General features: G+C 40.5%; 1 protein-coding gene across 1 annotated transcript in view; it reads left to right on the top strand.

Annotated features, from left to right (window-relative positions):
• The window catches only part of GMCL1 (germ cell-less 1, spermatogenesis associated), a 60,853-nt gene that overhangs the window by 14,355 nt on the left and 25,733 nt on the right, over window positions 1–20,765 (top strand). The window contains exons 7-9 of the mRNA XM_079791827.1: window positions 2,424–2,508; window positions 4,584–4,674; window positions 14,368–14,505. Of these exons, the coding sequence (XP_079647953.1) occupies window positions 2,424–2,508; window positions 4,584–4,674; window positions 14,368–14,505 (314 nt within the window). The remainder of the gene's footprint in view (window positions 1–2,423; window positions 2,509–4,583; window positions 4,675–14,367; window positions 14,506–20,765) is intronic.

The following is a 20,765-nucleotide window of genomic DNA, read 5'->3' on the forward strand; positions in this document are numbered from 1 at the left end:
AGAATCGGGCCTAAACGGGCAGTTGGACGTCCCTCTCACAACTCAGGGCTGCTGGCTCCAAACTGTTCACCTGCCTACCTTCCTGATTGCCTTTAACTGCTTCTGCCTGCCAGCCTCAAAACCCCCTAACCACTCCCCTGCCAGCCTGATTGATGCCTAACTGCTCCCCTACCAGCTGTTTGCCCCTAACTGCCCTCCCCTGCAGGCCTGGTCACCCCTAACTGCCCTCCCCTGCAGGCTTGATCGCCCCCAACTGCCCACCCTTGCAGGCCTGGTCCCCTCCAACTGCTCTCCCCTGCAGGCCTGGGTCCCCTGCAACTGCCCTTCCCTGCAGGCCCGGTCGCCCCCAATTTCCCTCCTCTGCCAGCCTGGTCACCCCTAACTGCCTTCCCCTGCAGGCTTGATCGCCCCCAACTTCCCACCCTTGCAGGCCTGGTCCCTCCCAACTGCCCTCCCCTGCTGGCCATCTTGTGGTGGCCATCTTGTGTCCACATGGGGGCAGTCATCTTTGGCCACATGGGGGCAGCCTTCTTGTGTGTTGGAGTGATGGTCAATTTGCATATTATTCTTTTATTAGATAGGATTAGATAGGATAGAGGCCTGGTGCACGGGTGAGGGCCAGCTGGTTTGCCCTGAAGGGTATCCCGGATCAAGGTGGGGGTTCCCTTGGGGCATGGGGCAGCCTGGGTGAGGGGCCTGTGATGGTTTGCAGGCTGGCCACGCCCCCCGGCAACCCAAACGGAGACCCTGATATCTGGGATTTATTTATCTTCTATAATTGAAACTTTGTAGCCTTGAGCGGAGGCCAAGGCAGGCCAGGGCAGGCGGAAAGCTTGGCTTCCTCCATCGCCGGGGACAACTCAAGCCTCCTGCTCTCTCCAGCTCCGTGGCTGCTGCCATTTTTGTTGGGATTTATTTATCTTCTATAATTGAAACTGTAGCCTTGAGCGGAGGCCAAGGCAGGCCAGAGTGGGCAGAAAGCTTGGCTTCCTCCATCGCTAGGGGCAGCTCAAGCCTCCTGCTCTCTCCGAGGCTGCAGCCATCTTGGTTGGGTTAATTTGTATGCTCACTTCTGATTGGCTGGTGGGCGTGGCTTGTGGGTGTAGCGGAGGTAAGGTCAATTTGCATATTACTCTTTTATTAGATAGGATAATGTGTATTATGTTGACTGGTTTAACCAATTTTAATGGAAAAATTCATTGCTACTATAAAATTATAGAAAAATCTTTAAGTGTTACCTCACTTTTGTTGGGCTCTTAGAGAACCTAAAAGTTTATTTTTAAAATCATCTTTAGCCCTGGCTGGTATGGCCCATGGTGTTGTCCTGTGCACCAAAAGGTTGCTGGTTTGATTCCCAGTCAGGGCACATGCCTGGGTTTCGGACTCAATCCATGGTGGGGGCATTTAGGAGGCAGCCAATCAATGTTCTGCACTACATCAGTGTTTCTTGGTCTCTCTCCCTCTCCCTTTCTCTCTCTCTAAAAATCAATAAAATCTTTAAAACAAAATCAAAAAGCCCTAGCTGGTTTGGCTCAGTGGATAGAACATCATGTTGTGGACCTACGGGTCCCGAGTTTGATTCCGGTCAAGGGCACATATCTTAGTTGCAGTATCCTCCCTGGCTGGGGCCCTGGTCAGGGTGTGTGCAGGAGGCAACCAATCGATGTGTTTCTCTCACCTGGACCTTTCTCTCTGTCTTTCCCTCTTTCTTCCACTCTCTAAAAATCAGTGGGAAAATATCCTCAGGTGAGGATTTAAAAAAAAGAGAAGAACCCATTATTACCATTGAAACATTGTTTGAGGAAATTGTAAACTTTTTGATAAGTCTAATGAAATTAAATGCATAATTCGGATGTTGGTACGCTTAAAGTTGTCCCAGAGGCTCCTTACACTATCTTCATATTTTTGGATTCTTCTTTCTTTTTGCTTTTCCGGTTGGTGTTTTTTGCTTCTTTGTATTTCAAATCTTTGACTTGATTCTTGCGTTCCTCTAGTTTGCTGTTGGATCTTTGTATATATTTTTTTATTGATTTTTTTACAGAGAGGAAGGGAGAGGGATAGAGAGTTAGAAACATCGATGAGAGAGAAACATGGATCAGCTGCCTCCTGCACACCCCCTACTGGAGATGTGCCCGCAACCAAGGTACATGCCCCTGACCGGAATCGAACCTGGGACCCTTCAGTCCACAGGCTGACGCTCTATCCACTGAGCCAAACCAGTCAGGGCCAGAACTCTTTTTGTTTTCCTATCAGTATTATCCCTGTGTTCAAATGAATTGTTTTCTGCCAAAGATTCTTTGTCTTGGGCTAAAAGACTGATTTAATTTTTAATTGCATTTAAAAAGACAAAGTTTTCAGTTCCACCAGCCTCTTTTAGCCTGTGCATGAAGATAACTCACTTACCTCTATTTTATCTTTTCTAGTATAAGTGTCATGAAACTGCTTATTGGTTCATCTAACTTATTTGTGATGCAAGTGGAGATGGATGTATACACAGCTCTTAAAAAGGTATTGATATAATACAATGTGTGTAGGCTATCACCTCAGCATTGATGATAATAGTGAAAAATTGGTAACAGCTAGTGTCCAGTGATAGGGAATAGTTATAAATTTAAGAAAAGTAAAAGAAAATATGGGAAAATGTTAAGAAGTCTTTGTGTTTAGGGATTTGGTACCATGATGAGTGATTTTAATTTGGTCTTCCTACTTTCTCTCCTAGGAATACATTTCTATTTTTTCCCAGATTTTTCAACAACAAATAGGTTATTGTTATGCTATTTACATAATCAGAAATGTTAAATGTTTTACAGTTGACTCTTGAATATCTCAGGGGTTAAAGGTACTGAAATCAACTCCCCTCCCCCCCTAAGTTCTTGACTCCCAAGAACTTAGCTACTCATAACTACTAGTAACCTATTGTTGGCCTCACCAATTAACACATATTTGGTATGTTATAGGTATTCTGTATTCTTACAATAAAGTAAGCTAGAAAAAAATGTTATAAAGAAAATACATTTATAGTATTTATTGGGGAAAAAACACACAAGTAAGTGGACCTGAACAGTTCAAATCTATGTTGTATATGGTTTTCAGAAATGTTTTCAAGTTGAGATTTAAGTGAAGTGATAACTATAACGAAATTTTCACACATGCTTTTCTAGAAAATGTTGAAATTCTTCTCTTAAAGACCTTGTTTGCATTTAGGCATATGTTTCATCCCATCCTTTTCAAAGGTTTCAACATTTTAAATGTAATTTTATTTTCACCACTCTCATAAGAGACAAATTGGCTATTCTTTTTTTGTCATTTAAAAAAATGATCATTTTTATTATTCTTGTTCTATACATATTAAGCCTTAGAATACTTACAATTACTAAATGGCAGCCTTGAGGCAGAACCCAGGTATTAGGAGTCCCAATCCATCGCTTTTCTCACTGCATAATTTTGCTGTTAGCCTTTTGTCCCCAGCATGGAGTCTACATTTAACGCAGTTGTGAAATCTAGGAATACAACACCTTCTAGTTATATCATTGTGGTTGTTTGTTTTTATGGTAGGATGTGATTCCTATTTTTCTTCAAGAAAGTTTAGTAATGGGTTTATCTAATCATTAAAGGAGTGGTAGCTCATTTCTAGAAGAAGAGTAGTAGCTCATTTCAATTGCTGAGCCACTGGTAGCATTCATATTTTCCTGTTATAACTGCTGTTATGCCAGTAATGATAAATGTTTACTGTGCACCAAGCACTATTCAAAGTGTGTTACACATACTAATTTTCTTAATGTTCTATGAGGTAGACATATTATGCTCATTAAACAAATGAAGAAATTAAGGCCCAGAGAAATTAAGTAATTTGCCCAGCTATTAATTAGTAGGGTCAGGATTTAAAAGTCCATGCTCTTTACTATTCTGCATACTGTCTCAACAGCAATAAGGTAATAAGAAACTCCTTTTTCCTGTGTTTAATTTCTCACATTTATAATTTCACATAGTATGTGGTGAAATTGAGTTAATTGGTGAGTAGAATAAATTAGTATAAAATTGGTATAAATTTGTTAATGTAATATATATTAAACATTTACCTTTTTAATAGTAAAACTACAATGTATTTGAAATCATAAATACTTTCAAGGATTAGTTTATTCTCTTTTTTAAAATATATTTTTATTGATTTCAGAGAGGGAGAGAGAGAGAAAGAAACATCAATGATGAGAATCATCGATTGGCTACCTCCTGCACACCTCACACTGGGATTCGAGCCCACAACCCAGGCATGTGCCCTGACCGAGAATCGAACCATGACCTCCTGGTTCATAGTTCGATGCTCAACCACTGAGCCATGCCGACTAGTGAAGGATTAGTTTATTCTTTATTGCACACTCACCTAGTTTTTATTATTGGACAATGATTAATGCCATGATTAATTTAAAGCTTGTAAGCATGTCATGCAATAGTTCTACTTTTTTCAATTGCTTGTAATGAAAATTAAAATTTTTAGTATTATGTTTAAGGGGGAAGAGTTTGAAAATTGTAAAATCATAATATGCTGAAGTTTTGTCAATTTTTTATTTACTTTTTTAACCTAGTGGATGTTCCTTCAACTTGTGCCTTCTTGGAATGGATCTTTAAAACAGCTTTTGACTGAAACAGATGTCTGGTTTTCTAAGAGGAAAAAAGGTATACCTGAAATTTTTATTGAAAATTTGTTTTTTTTAATTGAAATTTATTAAAATCATTATACACATAGAAAATTTTAGTGCTGGAGAGCACCTTAGCAATTACCTAATTCAACCCCTCATTTCCACTGAGAAAATTGAGGCTGGATAAGGAAAATGCCTTGCTTAGCAGTAACTGAATTATTACTCTTTAAACCATGTTTTGATCCCCCAAACTACTGTTTTTTAAATTTATCTTTTGTTTGACTGTATTGAATTTTCCCTACAAATTAAACCTGTGTATTAGACAACAATTCTTCACATGGGGGGCACACAGATAGGCTTCTGTGTGTCACTAACCTCTGAAAGTGGATGCAAAATTGTGTGTGTGTGTGTGTGTGTGTGTGTGTGTGTGTGTGTGTGTGTGTGTGTGTGTTGTATTTTGGGGGGAAAGAGTTTCCATAACTTTCATCAGATTCCCAGGGAAAGTTGACCTAAAATTGGTTAAGATCAACTGCCATAAGGTCTTCCTTATCTGGACAGAGGTAGAGCATGCAATATATTTATTTACTTTACTAAAACAGATACAGGGGGAAAATTTAATGGCCCTCAGGTAAGGAAGTAGATAACTCATAATCCTTAGTTCATGATTTTCTTAGTTTACTGTCATTTTTGGTCTATGCCTGGCCCCATTTTTTGTTTATCTATACTAATAAAAGGGCAATATGCTAATTAGACTGGATGTCTTCTGGACGGCCTTCTGGACAAAGCCATGGGACAGAGGCAGAGGCAGTTAGAGGCAATCAAGCTGGCAGGGGAGAGCAGTTAGGGGGATCAGGCCGGCAGGGGAGGGCAGTTAGGGATCAGGCTGGCAGGGGAGGGCAGTTAGGGATCAGGCTGGCAGGAGAGAGCAGTTAGGGCGATCAGGCCAGCAGGGGAGGGCAGTTAGGGATCAGGCTGGCAGGAGAGAGCAGGTAGGGGGATCAGGCCGGCAGGGGAGAGCAATTAGGGATCAGGCTGGCAGGGGAGAGCAGTTAGGGGGATCAGGCCAGCCTGTGAGAGCAGTTAGGGGGATCAGGCCAGGAGGGGAGAGCAGTTAAGGGGATCAGGCCGGCAAGCAGGTGAGCGGTTAGGAGCCAGCGGCCCCAGATTACGAAAGAGATGTCTGACTGACGGTAGATGTCCCCCCTGTGGGATCGGGCCTAAACTGGCAGTTGGACATCCCCCAAGGGTTCCCAGATTGAAAAGGGTGCAGGCCGGGCTGAGGGACCCCCACCCTCGCCACCACACGAATTTCATGCTCCGGGCCTCTAGTTTTTAATAATATATCAACCTCCAGAAACGAATTCTCCATTACTAGTATATTAGTAACTGCAGCCTGTTCATGTACTTCTTTCCTGTTGTGTCCCCTTGACTTTCCCCAACTACTGTCTTGAATTTTGGGTTGTTTTTGCCCATGCTTTAAAGAAAGTTATCACATATGTATGTATGTATGTGTTAATGTACATAATACACTGGTGTGCTGGTAAACTGGCTCTTTGAAAAAATAATCCCTGATTTCTAGTACTTTTTAAATTTCAATTTTACAAATTCCCCAACATAGATGATTTTAAGCTACTAACATGACATCATTGCATGTGGAGTTGGGAAGAAATGCATACCATCAGCTCCTGTGAGCCAGTACGAGCCAGCCCCAGCTCACCCCTGTCATTTTGTTTTAGTTGTTACTGAACTATTTCATATTGTGGACTTGATTTTCATTTCCTTAAAACAAAGAGATTGAACAGCTCTTTATGTGTTTATGGGCCATATGTTTTCTCTTCTTTGAAATACCTGTTCAAGGTGTTTTCCTATTTTAATATTGTATTTTTTTCTTAATGATTTGTAGGCATTATTTTTTTCTTTAATTTTTTACTAATTTTTAGAGAAGAAGGGAGAGGGATAGATAGAAACATTGATTGGCTGCCTCCTGCACACCCTGTACTGGGGATCAGGTCTGCAACCCAGGCATGTGCCCTGACAAACCCGTGACCTCAATTCTGCCACTGAGCCACACCAGCCAGGCTAGGCATTCTTTTTTTTTTTTTAATAAATCTTTATTGTTCAGATTACAGGTGTTCCTCTTCCCCCCCCTCCCCCATAGCTCCCCTCCACCTGATTCTCCACCCCACCCCATGCTCTTATCCCCCGCCACTGTCTTCATCCATAGGTGTAAAACTTTTGTCCAATCTCTTCCCACACCCCTCAGACCCCATTCTCCCTGAGAATTGTCAGTCCACTCCCTTTCTATGTCCCTGATTCTATTATATTCACCAGTCCATTCTGTTCTTCAGACTTTTTATTCACTTGATTTTTAGATTCACTTGTTGGTAGGTATGTATTTGATGTCTTTTTGTTGTTCATAATTTTTATCTTTACCTTTTTCTTCTTCCTCCTCTTCTTAAAGAATACCCTTCAGCATTTCATGTAATCCTGGTTTGGTGGTGATGAACTCCTTTAGCTTTTTCTTATCTGTGAAGCTCTTTATCTCCCCTTCAATTCTGAATGATAGCTTTGCTGGGTAGAGTAATCTTGGTTGTAGGTTCTTGCTGTTCATCACTTTGAATATTTCTTGCCACTCCCTTCTGGCCTGCATAGTTTCTGTTGAGAAATCAGCTGACAGTCATATGGATACTCCCTTGTAGGTAACTAACTGTTTTTCTTTTGCTGCTTTTAAGATTCTCTCTTTGTCTTTTACCCTTGGCATTTTAATTATGATGTGTCTTGGTGTGGTCCTCTTTGGATTCCTCTTGTTTGGGGTTCTGTGCACTTCCTGAACTTATAAGTCTATTTCTTTCACCAGGTGGGGAAAGTTTTCTGTCATTATTTCTTCTAATAGGTTTTCAATATTTTGCTCTCTTTTTCTGGCACCCCAAAAATTCGGATGTTGGTACGCTTAAAGTTGTCCCAGAGGCTCCTTACATCACCTTTCATATTTTTGGATCCTTTTTTCTTTTTGTTTTTCTGGTTGGGTGTTTTTTGTTTTCTCATATTTCAGATCTTTGGTTTGATTCTTGGGGTACGTTGATCTACAGTTGAGTTTCTGTATATTCTTTATTTCAGACAGTGTATGCTTAATTTCTGACTGGTCCTTTTCCATTTTTTTGGCATTTTCATTAAAGGTCTCATCAAGTTTCTCAGCGGTTTTTAGAAGATTCTTGAGTAAACTTATAAATGTGGTTTTGAACTCTATGTCGTCCCGTAGTTTGCTTTCCTCCATTTCTTTAATTCGTGACATGTTTCTGTGTCTCCACATTTTGGCTGCTTCCCTGTGTTGGTGGAGCGGCTTTGTGTGGTAGGTGACCTTTAGGGGCCAGTAGCTCAGCCTCCCCAATCACTTGATGTGGACGGTGTTGGTACACCCCTTTGTGGGCTGAGTGCAAAGTCTTGGTGTAGTTAAGCCTTGATTGCTGTTGGTACACTGGGAGGAATTGTCCTCCAGGCCAATTAGCTGTGGGGACCTGCTGTGTTTATAATGGAAGAACTGCTGCGCTGGAGACACGCTTATGGTGCAGGACTTGTTTCAGTGGGGCTTTGGTGCTCACTGAGTCTGCCTCTTGAATGGTCCACTTGCGGTTTTCTCACTCTAGGGTTTTCAACTCAGAGTTTGTAGTATAAAAGTGTACAGTTTAAGATAACTTTCAACGCTAGCCGGTTTGGCTCAGTGGATAGAATGTTGGCCTGCAGACTGAAGGGTCCCAGGTTCGATACTGTCAAGGGCATATACCTGGGTTTCGACCATAATCCCCAATAGGGGGCATGCAGGAGGCAGCCAATCAATCATTCTCATCATTGATGTTTCTATCTCTGTCTCCCTCTCCCTCCTTCTCTGAAATCAATAAAAAAACATTTTTAAAAAGATAACTTTCAGGGGGACATTTATTGCATAAAGCAAAATATATGTCTAATGCTCTTGCTTTTCAGAGAGGATTTTGAAGTTATTTCTTACAGTTTTAAAATTATAAAAGATGAATAAAGAGGAAGTAAAACAGAAAAATCACCCATTATATTTTGGTATATTTTTCTTAGGTTTTCTTAATTATTTCACTTTTCAGATATATGTGGGTCAAGACTAGAAGAAACAATAGAAATTAAGAAAAAATTTTTACACAATTATATGTAGAGATATTGAATTTGGCAGGTACAATTAATATAGCTACATGTTGTTTTGTTTTTTTGTATAGCTACACTTTGAAAAGCTAGAATCTTTAAAACATATTTTTTTAACTCCATGAATTTTTACAAAGTAAATGAGGCAATCTCTTTTGTGCCCTTGAAAAGTCTTCATGGGATAATTTCCAGATTTCTGTGAGAATCTAGAATTAGATTTTTATAACTTGTTCATGCAATGGAGCACCCATTAAAACATAATGGCATTTTTAGTATACCCCATTAAATTGGTACATATAATTCATCATAAAAACTAGAGCTAATACTATTATTTTTAAAAAATATATTTTATTGACTTTTTACAGAGAGCAAGGGACAGGGATAGAGAGTTAGAAACATCGATAAGTGAGAAACATCAATCAGCTGCCTCCTGCACGCCCTCTACTGGTGATCAAGCCTGCAACCAAGGTACATGCCCTCGACTGGAATTGAACCCGGGACCTTTCAGTTCACAGCCCGACACTCCATCCACTGAACCAAACTGGTCAGGGCAATACTATTGTTTTTTTAAAAAGAGCCTGGCCTGTGTTGCTCTTTTAGTGTTGACCCATGAACCAGGAGATCACAGTTTGATTTCTAGTCAGGACACATGCCCGTGTTTTCGGACTCTATCCCCAGTAGGGGGCATGCAGAAGGCAGCTGATCGATGATTCTTTCTCATCATTGATGTTTCTATATGAAATCAATAAACATATATTTTAAAAAGTAATAAAAAGTAAATTTAAAAAATATATACGACATGTAAATTCACAGTTACATTGCCTGTTGCCTAAGTAAGCAAAGTTTATTAATTTTTTAAATGAGCTTAATGCTCTCTCTTGTTTGCTTTGTTTGACTCTAGACAGGTACCAAAGAAATACAGAAATGGGAAAGAAATTTGAAAATTGTGGGAATTCTTTTCATTAACTTGACTGTTATTTTGCAATTTTCAGGGGAAAAGGAAATATTTTAGTGGGCGACACCTCCTTCACAGCAAACCTGTGTTCCATGTGAAGCATAGTTTGAGTCGTAATAGTTTACAATAGCAACTCTTAACTTTTTCTCCCTATCCTTACTAGCAATAGGATTGAGCATACTCCCATGGATAGGCCTTGTTTAATAGGTAACAGACTAGGGCTTTTGCCCTAGTTTGATCGTAGTAACTCTGTTTGATAGCACTAACTTTAGACCTTTCCTTCCCACTCATGAAAGTGCATTGGAATGCAACTGAAAATAACTATTTTTAGAAATAACCTTAAATTCTACCAAAAAGAAATACTTTAACTTTAAATAATTTTTTAACTTTTCAATTACAGTTGACATACTATATTAGTTTCATGTGACAACACAATGATTAGACATTATATAACTTAACTAAGTGATCATCCCAATAAATCTTATACCATCTAAAACCGTACATAGTTACTATAATATTATTAACTATATTCTCTATGCTGTACTTTACATCCCTGTGACTGTTCTGTAACTACCAATTTGTACTTCTTAATCCCATCACCTTTTTCACCTATCCCCCAACCCTCCTCCCATCTGGCAACTGTCAGAATGTTCTCTGTATCTATGAGTCTGTTTCTGTTTTTGCTTGTTTATTTTGTTTTTTAGATGTATTTTGTCTGGTGTAAGTATTGCTAACCTGGTTGGTTTTTTTTTTTTTTTGGTTTGTTTCCATTTTCATGAAATACCTTTTTCCATCCCTTTACCTCAGTCTGAGTGTATCTTTCAATCTGAAGTGAGTCTCTTGTAGATAGCATATATCAGGGTCTTGTTTTGTTATTCATTCAGCCTCTATATCTTCTGATTGGAGCATTTGATCCATTTGCATTTAAAGTAATTGATGATAGATATATATTTATTGCTATTCTATTATTCATATTTTTTATCTTTTTTCTTCTTCTTAAAGAAGACTAACATTTTTTGTAATACTGGTTTGGTGGTAGTGAACTCCTTTAGCTTTTTCTTGTCTGGGAAGCTCTTTACCTGTACTATAATTCTAAATGATAGCTTTGCTGGGTAGAGTAATCTTTGTTGTAGGTCCTTGCTTTTCATGGAATATTTCTTGCCATTTCCTTCTGGCCTGCAAAGTTTCTGTTGAGAAATCAGCTGATAGTCTTATGGGAGCTCCCTTGTAGATAACACCTTTTCTCTGTTTGTCTTTTTTTTCTCTCTAATATATTTTTATTGATTTTAGAGAAAGAGGAATGGAGAGAGAGAGAGGAATATCAATTGACTGCCTTCTACATGCCCCTACTGGGGATCAAGCCCATAACCTGGGCAGGTGCCCTGAATGAGAATCAAACTGGCAACATCTTGGTGCATGAGATGATGCTCAACCAAATAGGCCACATTGGCCAGAGCTAATATTCTCTCTTTGTCTTTAACCTTTTTCATTTTAATTATGATGTATCTTGGTGTGGGCCTCTTTGGGTGCATCTTGTTTGTGACTCTGCGCTTCCTAGACTTGTATGTCTATTTCCTTCACCAAATTAGGGAAGTTTTCCGTCATTATTGTTTCACATAGGTTTTCAATTCTTTGCTCTCTCTCTTCTTTTTCTGGCACCCCCATGATACAAATGTTGGTATACTTGAAGTTGTCTTAGAGGCTGCTTATACTGTCTTCATTTTTCTGGATTCTGTTTGGCTGTTTTCTGCTTCCTTATCTTCCAAATCTCTGATTTGATCCACTGCCTCATCTGCTCCAGTGTTGATTCCCTGTAATGTATTCTTCATTTCAGGTAGCATATTCTTCATTTCTGACTGTTTTTTTTTAAAATATTTTCTGTCTTTGTTTTTATGTTTCCCATCTTTTCATTGAAGTTCTCACTAAGTTCATCTACTCTTCCCCTAAGTTCATTGAGCATTTTTATAACCAGTGTTTTGAGCTCTGCATCTAGGAGATTGCTATTCTCCATTTTGTTTAGTTCTTTTTCTGGAGTTTTCTTCTGCTCTTTCATTTGGGACATGTTTCTTTGTCTCCTCATTTTGGCTGCCTCCCTGTATTAGGTAGAGCTGTTACATCTTCTGGATTTGGTAGAATGGCCTTATGTAGTATCTTGTAGGGCCCAGGGCCACAGCTTCCCTGGTCACCCAAACTTGGCACTCCAGGTCCACACCCGCCTTGATTGTTGGTGACACCTCAATGGGAGGGATTTATCCCCAGGCCAATTGGCTGTGAGGACTGGCTGTGATCACCATGGAGAATCAGCTGTGCAGGGGCTAACCCCATAGAGCAGGACTTACACTGAGTGGCCAGATTATTATGATCTCTGTACACATAATAATCTGGCCACTCAGTGTGTGTGTGTGTGTGTGTGTGTGTGTGTGTGTGTGTGTGTGTGTATTAGAGGCCCGGTGCATGAATTCGTGCATGGGTAGGGTCCCGCCACCCTGGCCAGGGGGAGGCCTGCCTGCTGGCCTGCCTGCTGGTCGAACTCCTGGTCAAGGGGACAATTTACATAATAGCTTTTTATTACATAGGATATACACTGAGTAGCCAGATTATTATGCGTTCAGAGATCATAATGATCTGGCCACTCAGTGTATTTCAGTGGGGTCCTGGAGCCCGCTGAGTATGTACCTTGAGTGTGTTGCTTGTGGAGGTGGTTAGGTGGTGCTTTGACGTGGTCTGAAGCTGTCCACCAGGTATTTTGGCTCTGGGCCCTCCTGGGAGATTCAGGCCAAGGTCAGCCACCACTTGTGTCCTGCTCAGGGCCACCCGGCATAAGCTACAAAGCAATCTGCAGATGGCTGCTATTTGTGCTGGACTTGGAAGTGCCCAGGAGAGACCAAGCTGTGAACCAAGGCTGGCTGCCACTGGTGCCAGGCCTGAGGCCACTTAACAAGAGCTATGTGGCACACTAAGGCCAGATGCTGCTTGTTTTAGAGATTTTTAGGAAGTCCAAAGCATGAGCCAAGCCAGGCCTTTTTGTATGGGAAAGCCACTGGAAACAATTTAGTTGGGCCTGCAAGTTGGATGCAGTGGGGTCACAGGGAATTAGCAGGGTGAGGCCTACAGAATTAGCCAGATTGATGGAGACTCAGTTATGGCACCTGCCTACTGGCTTTGTGGAGGAGATAGGGCCCAAAAAAGGAACAATGGCCTGTGCCAGTACTTCTGTCTGGGAGAAAGCCACTCCAGCTCTCACCCCGATGCCAGACAACTCGCTTTCTCCCTGGATGTCCCTGGTTTCCCAGTGCTGGAACTCAGAGCAAGTGAGACCAATTAAGTCCTTACTTGGGCCCTTTAAGAGAAACACTTGAGACTCTAGCAGCCCTCTGTCTAACTCAGCCACAATCCAAACTGGTTTTCACAACCAGACGTTACAGGGCCTTCTGCTGGCATTGGAACCCTGGCCAGGGGGCCTGGTATGGGGCTGGGACTTCTCACTCTACAGGGAGCATCTCTGCATCCAAGATATCTCCTGATTTTTATTCGCCACTCATGAGTGTGGGACAGCCCATTCCACATCTCCGACCCTCCTACCAGTCTCGATGTGGCCTCTTCTTTATATCCTTAGTTGTAGGACTTCAATTCAGCTGGATTTCAGGTGATTCTGAATGATGGTTGTTCCGTAGTTTAGTCGTAAATTTAATGTGGTTGTGGGAGGATTTGAGTACAGCATTTACCTACTCCACCATCTTGACCAGTTAAGCCCATGGTTGGCAAACTGCGGCTCGCGAGCCACATGCGGCTCTTTGGCCCCTTGAGTGTGGCTCTTCCACAAAAATACCATGGCCTGAGTGAGTTTATTTTGAAGAAGTGGCGTTAGAAGAAGTTTAAGTTTAAAAAATTTGGCTCTCAAAAGAAATTTCAATCGTTGTACTGTTGATATTTGGCTCTGTTGACTAATGAGTTTGCCGACCACTGAGTTAAGCCATATACTTCTTAAACTTGAATTATTTTAACAATAAATACTATCCATGTGTACAGTGGCTACTGTGTTTTTGTATCTTATTTTATATTTGAATAAAAAATTAATAAATTGATTAGTGTTCATCGCATGTAGCTAAAGCATAAGTTAGAAGAATCCTAATAGACATTCCATGACCTGTGTATCTTTTGAAAACCTTTAAGTGAGGCATCTGGGCCCTAGAGTTCCACTGGAGTTGTCAGTGCCTTGGAGAGGGTATCCTGGAGAGATACCATAATCCCAACGATCATTCTTAAGCATTCCTTTCCCACCTTGCTTCACTGTAAGCTCCAAACCCCAGAATGGTGTACAACTGAATTGTAGCAAGGTTCTATGTAGGACCAAAATTAATTTCCTGTGGCTTTTTTCTAAATTTCCCTGTTTTTATCCTCACATCTGCGATTTATAAAATCCTTGAACATTTTGAAACTAGCTTATTTGTAGTCTTAACAGGTGTGTGTGTGTGTGTGTGTGTGTGTGTGTGTCTGTCTGTCTGTCTCCAAACCCATGACAACATTTAATAAAAAAGTAAATTAATAGATTTGAAAAGAATGGCTATTTAATTTAAACTTTTTAACTTTTTTTTTTTTTTTTTTTTTTAGATTTTGAAGGTATGGCTTTCCTTGAAACTGAGCAAGGAAAACCATTTGTGTCAGTATTCAGACATTTAAGGTTACAGTATATTATCAGTGATTTGGCCTCTGCACGAATTATTGAACAAGATTCTCTAATACCCCCAGGTAAGAGAATATAATGTAATTATGATTTTAAGTAATATCTTTCTGATTATAATAGTAATATATATCATAGAAAAGCATACTTAATAGAAATTATCCTTAATCCCAGGAAGGTACACAGTTTTATACCAAAGCTGAATCATACCATGCAGGTAATTTTCTGTGTTCACATCATATATTTTGGGCATTTTTCCATATCATTAAATACTCTTCAGAATATTTAAGTGGCTATATATTTTTCTGTAATATGGGTATTCTTTCATTTTATTAACAAGTACACTACTTTGCACCAGACTTTTTAATATGGTTTTTGTAGTATTCTTTAAAGTTTATAACTGCTTTTTTCTATTAATACTCCATAAATTTGCTTATTTTCTTTTTTCCTTATTCTAGTCTTAAAGCTCATATCAAAGCAAATGTAATATCTTTGCTAATTATAATTTAAATATTTAAGACAATTACTGATTTAATATTCTCAGTTAAATCTCTAGTGCTTGTATAAGATTCAGTTTAGTACTATACATGCATATAAGAAGCATAGAATAGACTTTCTGTTTGAAGACTTATTTGTAAATTTGCAAACATTAGTAATAGATTTGCCTGAAAAATTGTAATTATCTGATACCTCAATTTTTAATATAGCTGTGTTTATAGATTTAAATTGTTCTTGTAATCTGTATACTTATTTAGAAAGGTATTCAATGGAAAGCAAACCTAGAGTAACACTCTGATACATTTGAAAGTAATGTATTTTTATAAAGTCACTCTAATAGGTTTATAGACATTGTTTTTCTATTAGTTTCATATGAATCATTTTTATTTTATTTATTTATTTATTTTTTAATGTTAAGGAGACCTTTATTCAGATCTAGAGGCCTGGTGCACGAAATTCATGCATTCGCGTGGGGGGGGGAGGTCCTTCAGCCCGGATTGCGAGAGGGTGCAGGCCAGGCTGAGGGACCCCACTGGTGCACTATTGGGGCCGGGGAGGGACGCAGGAGGTTGGCCAACTGGAAAGGGACCACTGGAGGGCTCCAGGCATGTCCAGCCCATCTCTTGCTCAGTCCCAATCGGCCGGACCCCAGTAGCAAGCTAACCTACTGTTCGGAGTGTCTGCCCCTGGTGGTCAGTGCACATCATTGCAAGCAGTTGAGCAGCCTTGGCATATCATTAGCATATTACTCTTTGATTGGTTGAATGGACAACTGGACACCTAGCATATTAGGCTTTTATTATATAGGATTATTGTGAGAAATGTAGAGACTATTTCAACAAGGGAGAGAGATCAAATTCAACTCCCCATATGAATCATTTTTATAATATTAGTTTTAGAGAGCCAAGGTGAGAGTGTATGTACTATATTTGCATGATTGTGGGGTCTTTAGATACAGTTTTTCTGAAGATTATATTCTCTACTAGAAGCCCAGTGCACGGATAGGTTCCGGCCAGCCCGGCCACAATCAGGGCAGATCGGGACCAGGCCTTTCAGGAGGAGGAGACAGTGGGAGGTTGGCTGGCTGGCCCACCCCAATCGGGACCCAATCAGGGTCGGGCCAGTTGTGGGGAGAGGCCACAGGCGATTGGCCAGTGAGCCCCGCCCCGATTGGGAGTGGGGGGCCAATTGGGGGCAGGGCCAGCCATGGGAGGAACTGTGGGCGGTGGGCCGGCCAGCTCCACCCCCGATTGGGGCTGTGGGAGGTTGGCTGGCCAGCCCTGCCCCTGATCGGGCCGGTTCACTGGCCGCAGTGGGCATCATAGTGACTGGTCATTCCAGTCATTATGGTGTTCCAGTTGCGGGCTTTTTATATATATAGATAATTTAATAGTTTTAGTGTGTGTTATATACCAGGCCCTAGCAATGGGGTAATACTAGATGCTAAGACCATTTTGAAAGAGATAGAGAGACAGAGATTCTTCGATGTGAGAACAAAACATCTGTTGGCTGCCTCCTATATGCCCCCCTAGCAGGCATTGAGCCCACAGTTCAGGCATGTGCCCTGACCAGGAATTGAACCAGCAATTTTTCAGTGCATGGGATGACACCCAAACAACTGAGCCTTACCAGCCAGGGCTAATTATACTTCTTTTTAAGGCTCTTTATAAATGAATTTTGAAAGAGGTTAAAAAAAGAAAGTCTATTCTAAAGTAATTTAATTTAGGTGTGTCTGTGGTGCAAGTGGATAAGCTTTCTATTTTTGGAATGTAAAGTGGGTATTAGTAATTTTAGTCTGAAATAATTAATTCAGTGTAAAAATGAAAATAATTTAGATCCCATATTTCTGACTAGATTTCAGCCTTTTTTTTTCTGACTTAAAATTATGGTGGGGCTTTTTTCATTTTAGTGAATACTTCATCTTACAGTTATAAATGGATGAATAGGTTTTCCTATATCCCAATAAAAATTACAGTTTCAAAAGCAGAATATAAATTAAAATGATATCCTATGCTGTTTGTAAGGGGTTAAGTGGCACATAACTCAAATTAGATAGGTTAGTGTGTGCTCTCAATAGCAGTATATCCTACTTTTGAAATAAATTAAAATAATTTTTATTACTTAGCTAAAATTCATTGATTATTTTTCAGAAATAGTGCCAAACACATGTTTTATTATGCATTCTGAAGAGTTTTACTACATCCATTTTGACAATCTTTAGGTAAAAATTTTAAGAAATATGTTTAATTCCAAGTAAGGCAGGATTTTGTATAGAAACAGTCTATTTTAGGATTCAACTATGTCAAACACATTTGAACTCCATTGTTTCAAGAAATTAGATCTATTTTAGGTCAGATTATTAAATCTGTTTTATTCCATACTCTCCTTGTCATACTTCCCTCTCCCTTGGTACCTCTGCCCATCATGTTATTCCTCCCAAACCTTTCTGTTATGTGTTCTGGAACTAGGGTCTATAAACTTCCATATCTTCCATCTCTTCCTTCCATTTATTTAGCTCTCCCAGAGGATACTATTTTCTCTCTATAGAGGACTTTCTGTCTATTAAGACACCATGCCCCAGTATAGGGGTAGGAGGCCAGAAAGTCCTAGCCCCTCAATGCCCTTTCCAAATATTATTGCATATGGTCAGACTAACGCTCTATCCTTTCGCTCTTCTCTTCACATTCATATAAGACTTGGATGCTTGATTTACTGTCTACCTCCCCACTCCTGTACAGTCACATAATGATCATTTCACTTAATAACCTAGCTTCCTAGTAATTTGACCTCAACTCCAGTAACATTTATATTTGCTGAACATTAGGCACTCACCACCTCTGGAAATACCATGAACCTTATAACCCAGAATTTCTTGGCATGAGAAGTCTGGTAGTCTTCAGGCTATGTATAAACTTCTTTTATATTCATGGCCTCATTCCCTTTACATTGTTATTTTATTTCCAATCCATTTTAAGCCTTTCATTGTCTATCAGTCTTTCACACTTCTGCTATTTTTGGCCCTTGGATTTCATGATAGATCATTTGAGCCACTCTCACTATTATTGTCAACTCGTTCTTTATTTGGCAAATTCTAAAGCTAAATTAAACCTTCTTTGTTCCTATACCCTCTAGTCTGTGCTGAATACTGCACAGATCAATGTACAACTTTTTAATTGGTGCCACTGCAAATTCACATTTCAACACTAAGCTTGGACCTTGGGCCTCCTTATACTACTTTTACTTGATCAGTCCCCTTTTTCATTCGCTTCAGCACTTATGTCAAACCTCTGCCACTCTGTTCAAGCTTCTAATCTGATCACCTCACTGTCAGCACGGACACTCTTCTGCTTTTTATATAAATTTGAGGTATTCAGGCAATAATTTATTTAAATTCCTAGTCTTCCCACCTGTCTGTTCTCCTCCTGTCCCAGAAGTTGAGGTGCTCCTTCCCTGTGCAAGATAGCTGTCTACCTTGTTCATAATCCTATTTAACTTGTTTGTTCTGGAATTTTGCTTTATCTATTAATCTATATCTTAAACCTTTTTCCCACCTATTTTCCCTCAGCCTATAAAATATGATCAGATCTCTTTTGTTAAAAAGCAAAACAAAATACTCTCCCTTGACTCTGAGTCCCCACTCTTACAACTATTGTTTCCTTTCTGAGCCACCTTCTTCATAGTAATCTATAGATGCTGTCTTTATCTCCCCACCTTTCAGTCATTTCTCAGCTCACTGAAGTCTTTCTTTTGCCCTATTTCACTATTTCATTTAACTTGCAAAAGTTAAGATTGTCCTTTTTGTAAAATATAGTGGCCTCATTTTAGTCTTATTTTAACTTCCCTAGCAATTTTTTTAAAATATATTTTTATTGATTTTTTACAGAGAGGAAAGGAGAGGGATAGAGAGCTAGAAACATCGATGAGAGAGAAAAATCGATCAGCTGCCTCCTGCACACTCCCTACTGGGGATGTGCCCACAACCAAGGTACGTGCCCTTGACCGGAATCGAACCAGGGACCTTTCAGTCCGCAGGCCGACGCTCTGTCCACTGAGCCAAACCGGTTTCGGCACTTCCCTAGCATTTTTATTGTTTTTTTTCTTTAAATTCTCTATTGAACTACCTTAGTTTAGACATTCTATACTCTCCTGATTGTTTTCTTCTCTCTGACTGTTTACTCTGCCCACTTGAGGGTGCTGCTGGCCCACTGATCTTTTCATTCTATATACTGTACCAGAGTTTCCTCCTTCATTCATATGATTTGTGAAGATTCCAGTTCTGACCTCTCCTCTGAGTTTCCTACTTGGATATCCAACTGCTACTAAATGTCTACAAATTGCTTTAGTTCATCTGTTGAAAACAGTACTTACCTTTCCCTTACAGCCCCAATCACTGCCTTCTTTTTTTCTTCCTGTGTTTACTGTATCAGTAATCAACATCACTAATAACCCAGCCTTACAAAAAGGCAGAATCTTGAAGTCATCCTATATTCCTCCTAAAGTCTTTGTCCCCATCCATTCACTGGTCCTGTAGATATTTTTCACAGATAATTCTCAAAACCATCTCATTTCCTTGCCCACAACCACACTCCCTTGTTTAAGACATTGTCATCTTTTGCTTGATTACTGTAGTACAGAATGTATCTGTGTCTTTGTTGGACTTATGTTTTTGAGGGCCATATGTTTTTCATCTTTTTCCTTCCAGTACATGGCACAAGGTTTGACAAATAGTAGGCACTCAGTTGGTGTGAACTAAAATTTCCAAAACTGTTTATTTACCTACATATGGCTTAGTAGTACATTTATTCTGTCAAATAAGTTTGGATTCTAGCTCCTAACATAAGAACTTTAAAGGGGAGAGGGTAAGTAAATAAATATGTGTAGATTTTTCATTGTCCCAGGTAAATATGCCAGATTATATATTTAGTATCTATCCTATCTAATAATAGACAAATATGCAAATTGGCCATACCTCCGCCACGCCCACCATCCAATCAGAGCAAGTATGCAAATTAACCCAAACCAAGATGGCTACAGCCACAGAGAGCAAGGTTTCCTAGGTAACAGAGGAAGCCAAGCTTTCTGCCTGCCCTTGCCAGGCCTAAGCCTCCACTCAAGCTACAAAGTTTCAATTATAGAAGGTAAACAAATTCAAACAAATGGCGGCAGAATGGAGCTTGAGAGAGCAGGCCAGGGTTGCTGCCGGCAACAGGGGAAGCAAAGCTTTCCGCACACCCTGGCCGGGCCCACCCGCTTAAGGCAACAAAGTTTCAATTATAACCCCAACACAAATGGCTGCTGGCCTCGGAGGGAGCCACAGGCTTGGCTTCGTTCCTGGCTACAAAGTTTCAATTGTAGAAGGAAAATAAATTCCAGATACCAGGGCCTCCGCTTGCGTTGCCAGGGGGCGTGGCCCGCCTGCAAACCACAACAGGCCCCTCGCTCAGGCCGCCCCACACCCCAAGGGAACCCCCAACTGATCCGGGACACCCTTCAGAGCAAACCAGCTGGCCCCCACCCCTGTACCAGGCCTCTGTCCTATCTAATAAAAGAGTAATATGCAGATTGATCATCACTGCAACACACAATATAGCTGCCCCCATGTGGCCAAAGATCCTGCCCCCATGTGGACACAAGATGGCCACCACAAGATGGCCAGCAGGAGAGGGCAGTTGGGAGGCACCCAGCCTGCAAGGGAGGGCAGTTGAGAGGGACCAAGCCTGCAAGGGAGGGCAGTTGGAGGTGATCAACCCTGCAGGAGAGAGCAGTTAGGGGTGTCCAGGCCGGCAGAGGAGGGAAGTTGGGGGCAAACAGGCTGGCAGCAGAGTGGTTA

Source organism: Cnephaeus nilssonii (genome assembly GCF_951640355.1).
Source record: "Cnephaeus nilssonii genome assembly, chromosome: 15".
NCBI lineage: Eukaryota > Metazoa > Chordata > Mammalia > Chiroptera > Vespertilionidae > Cnephaeus > Cnephaeus nilssonii.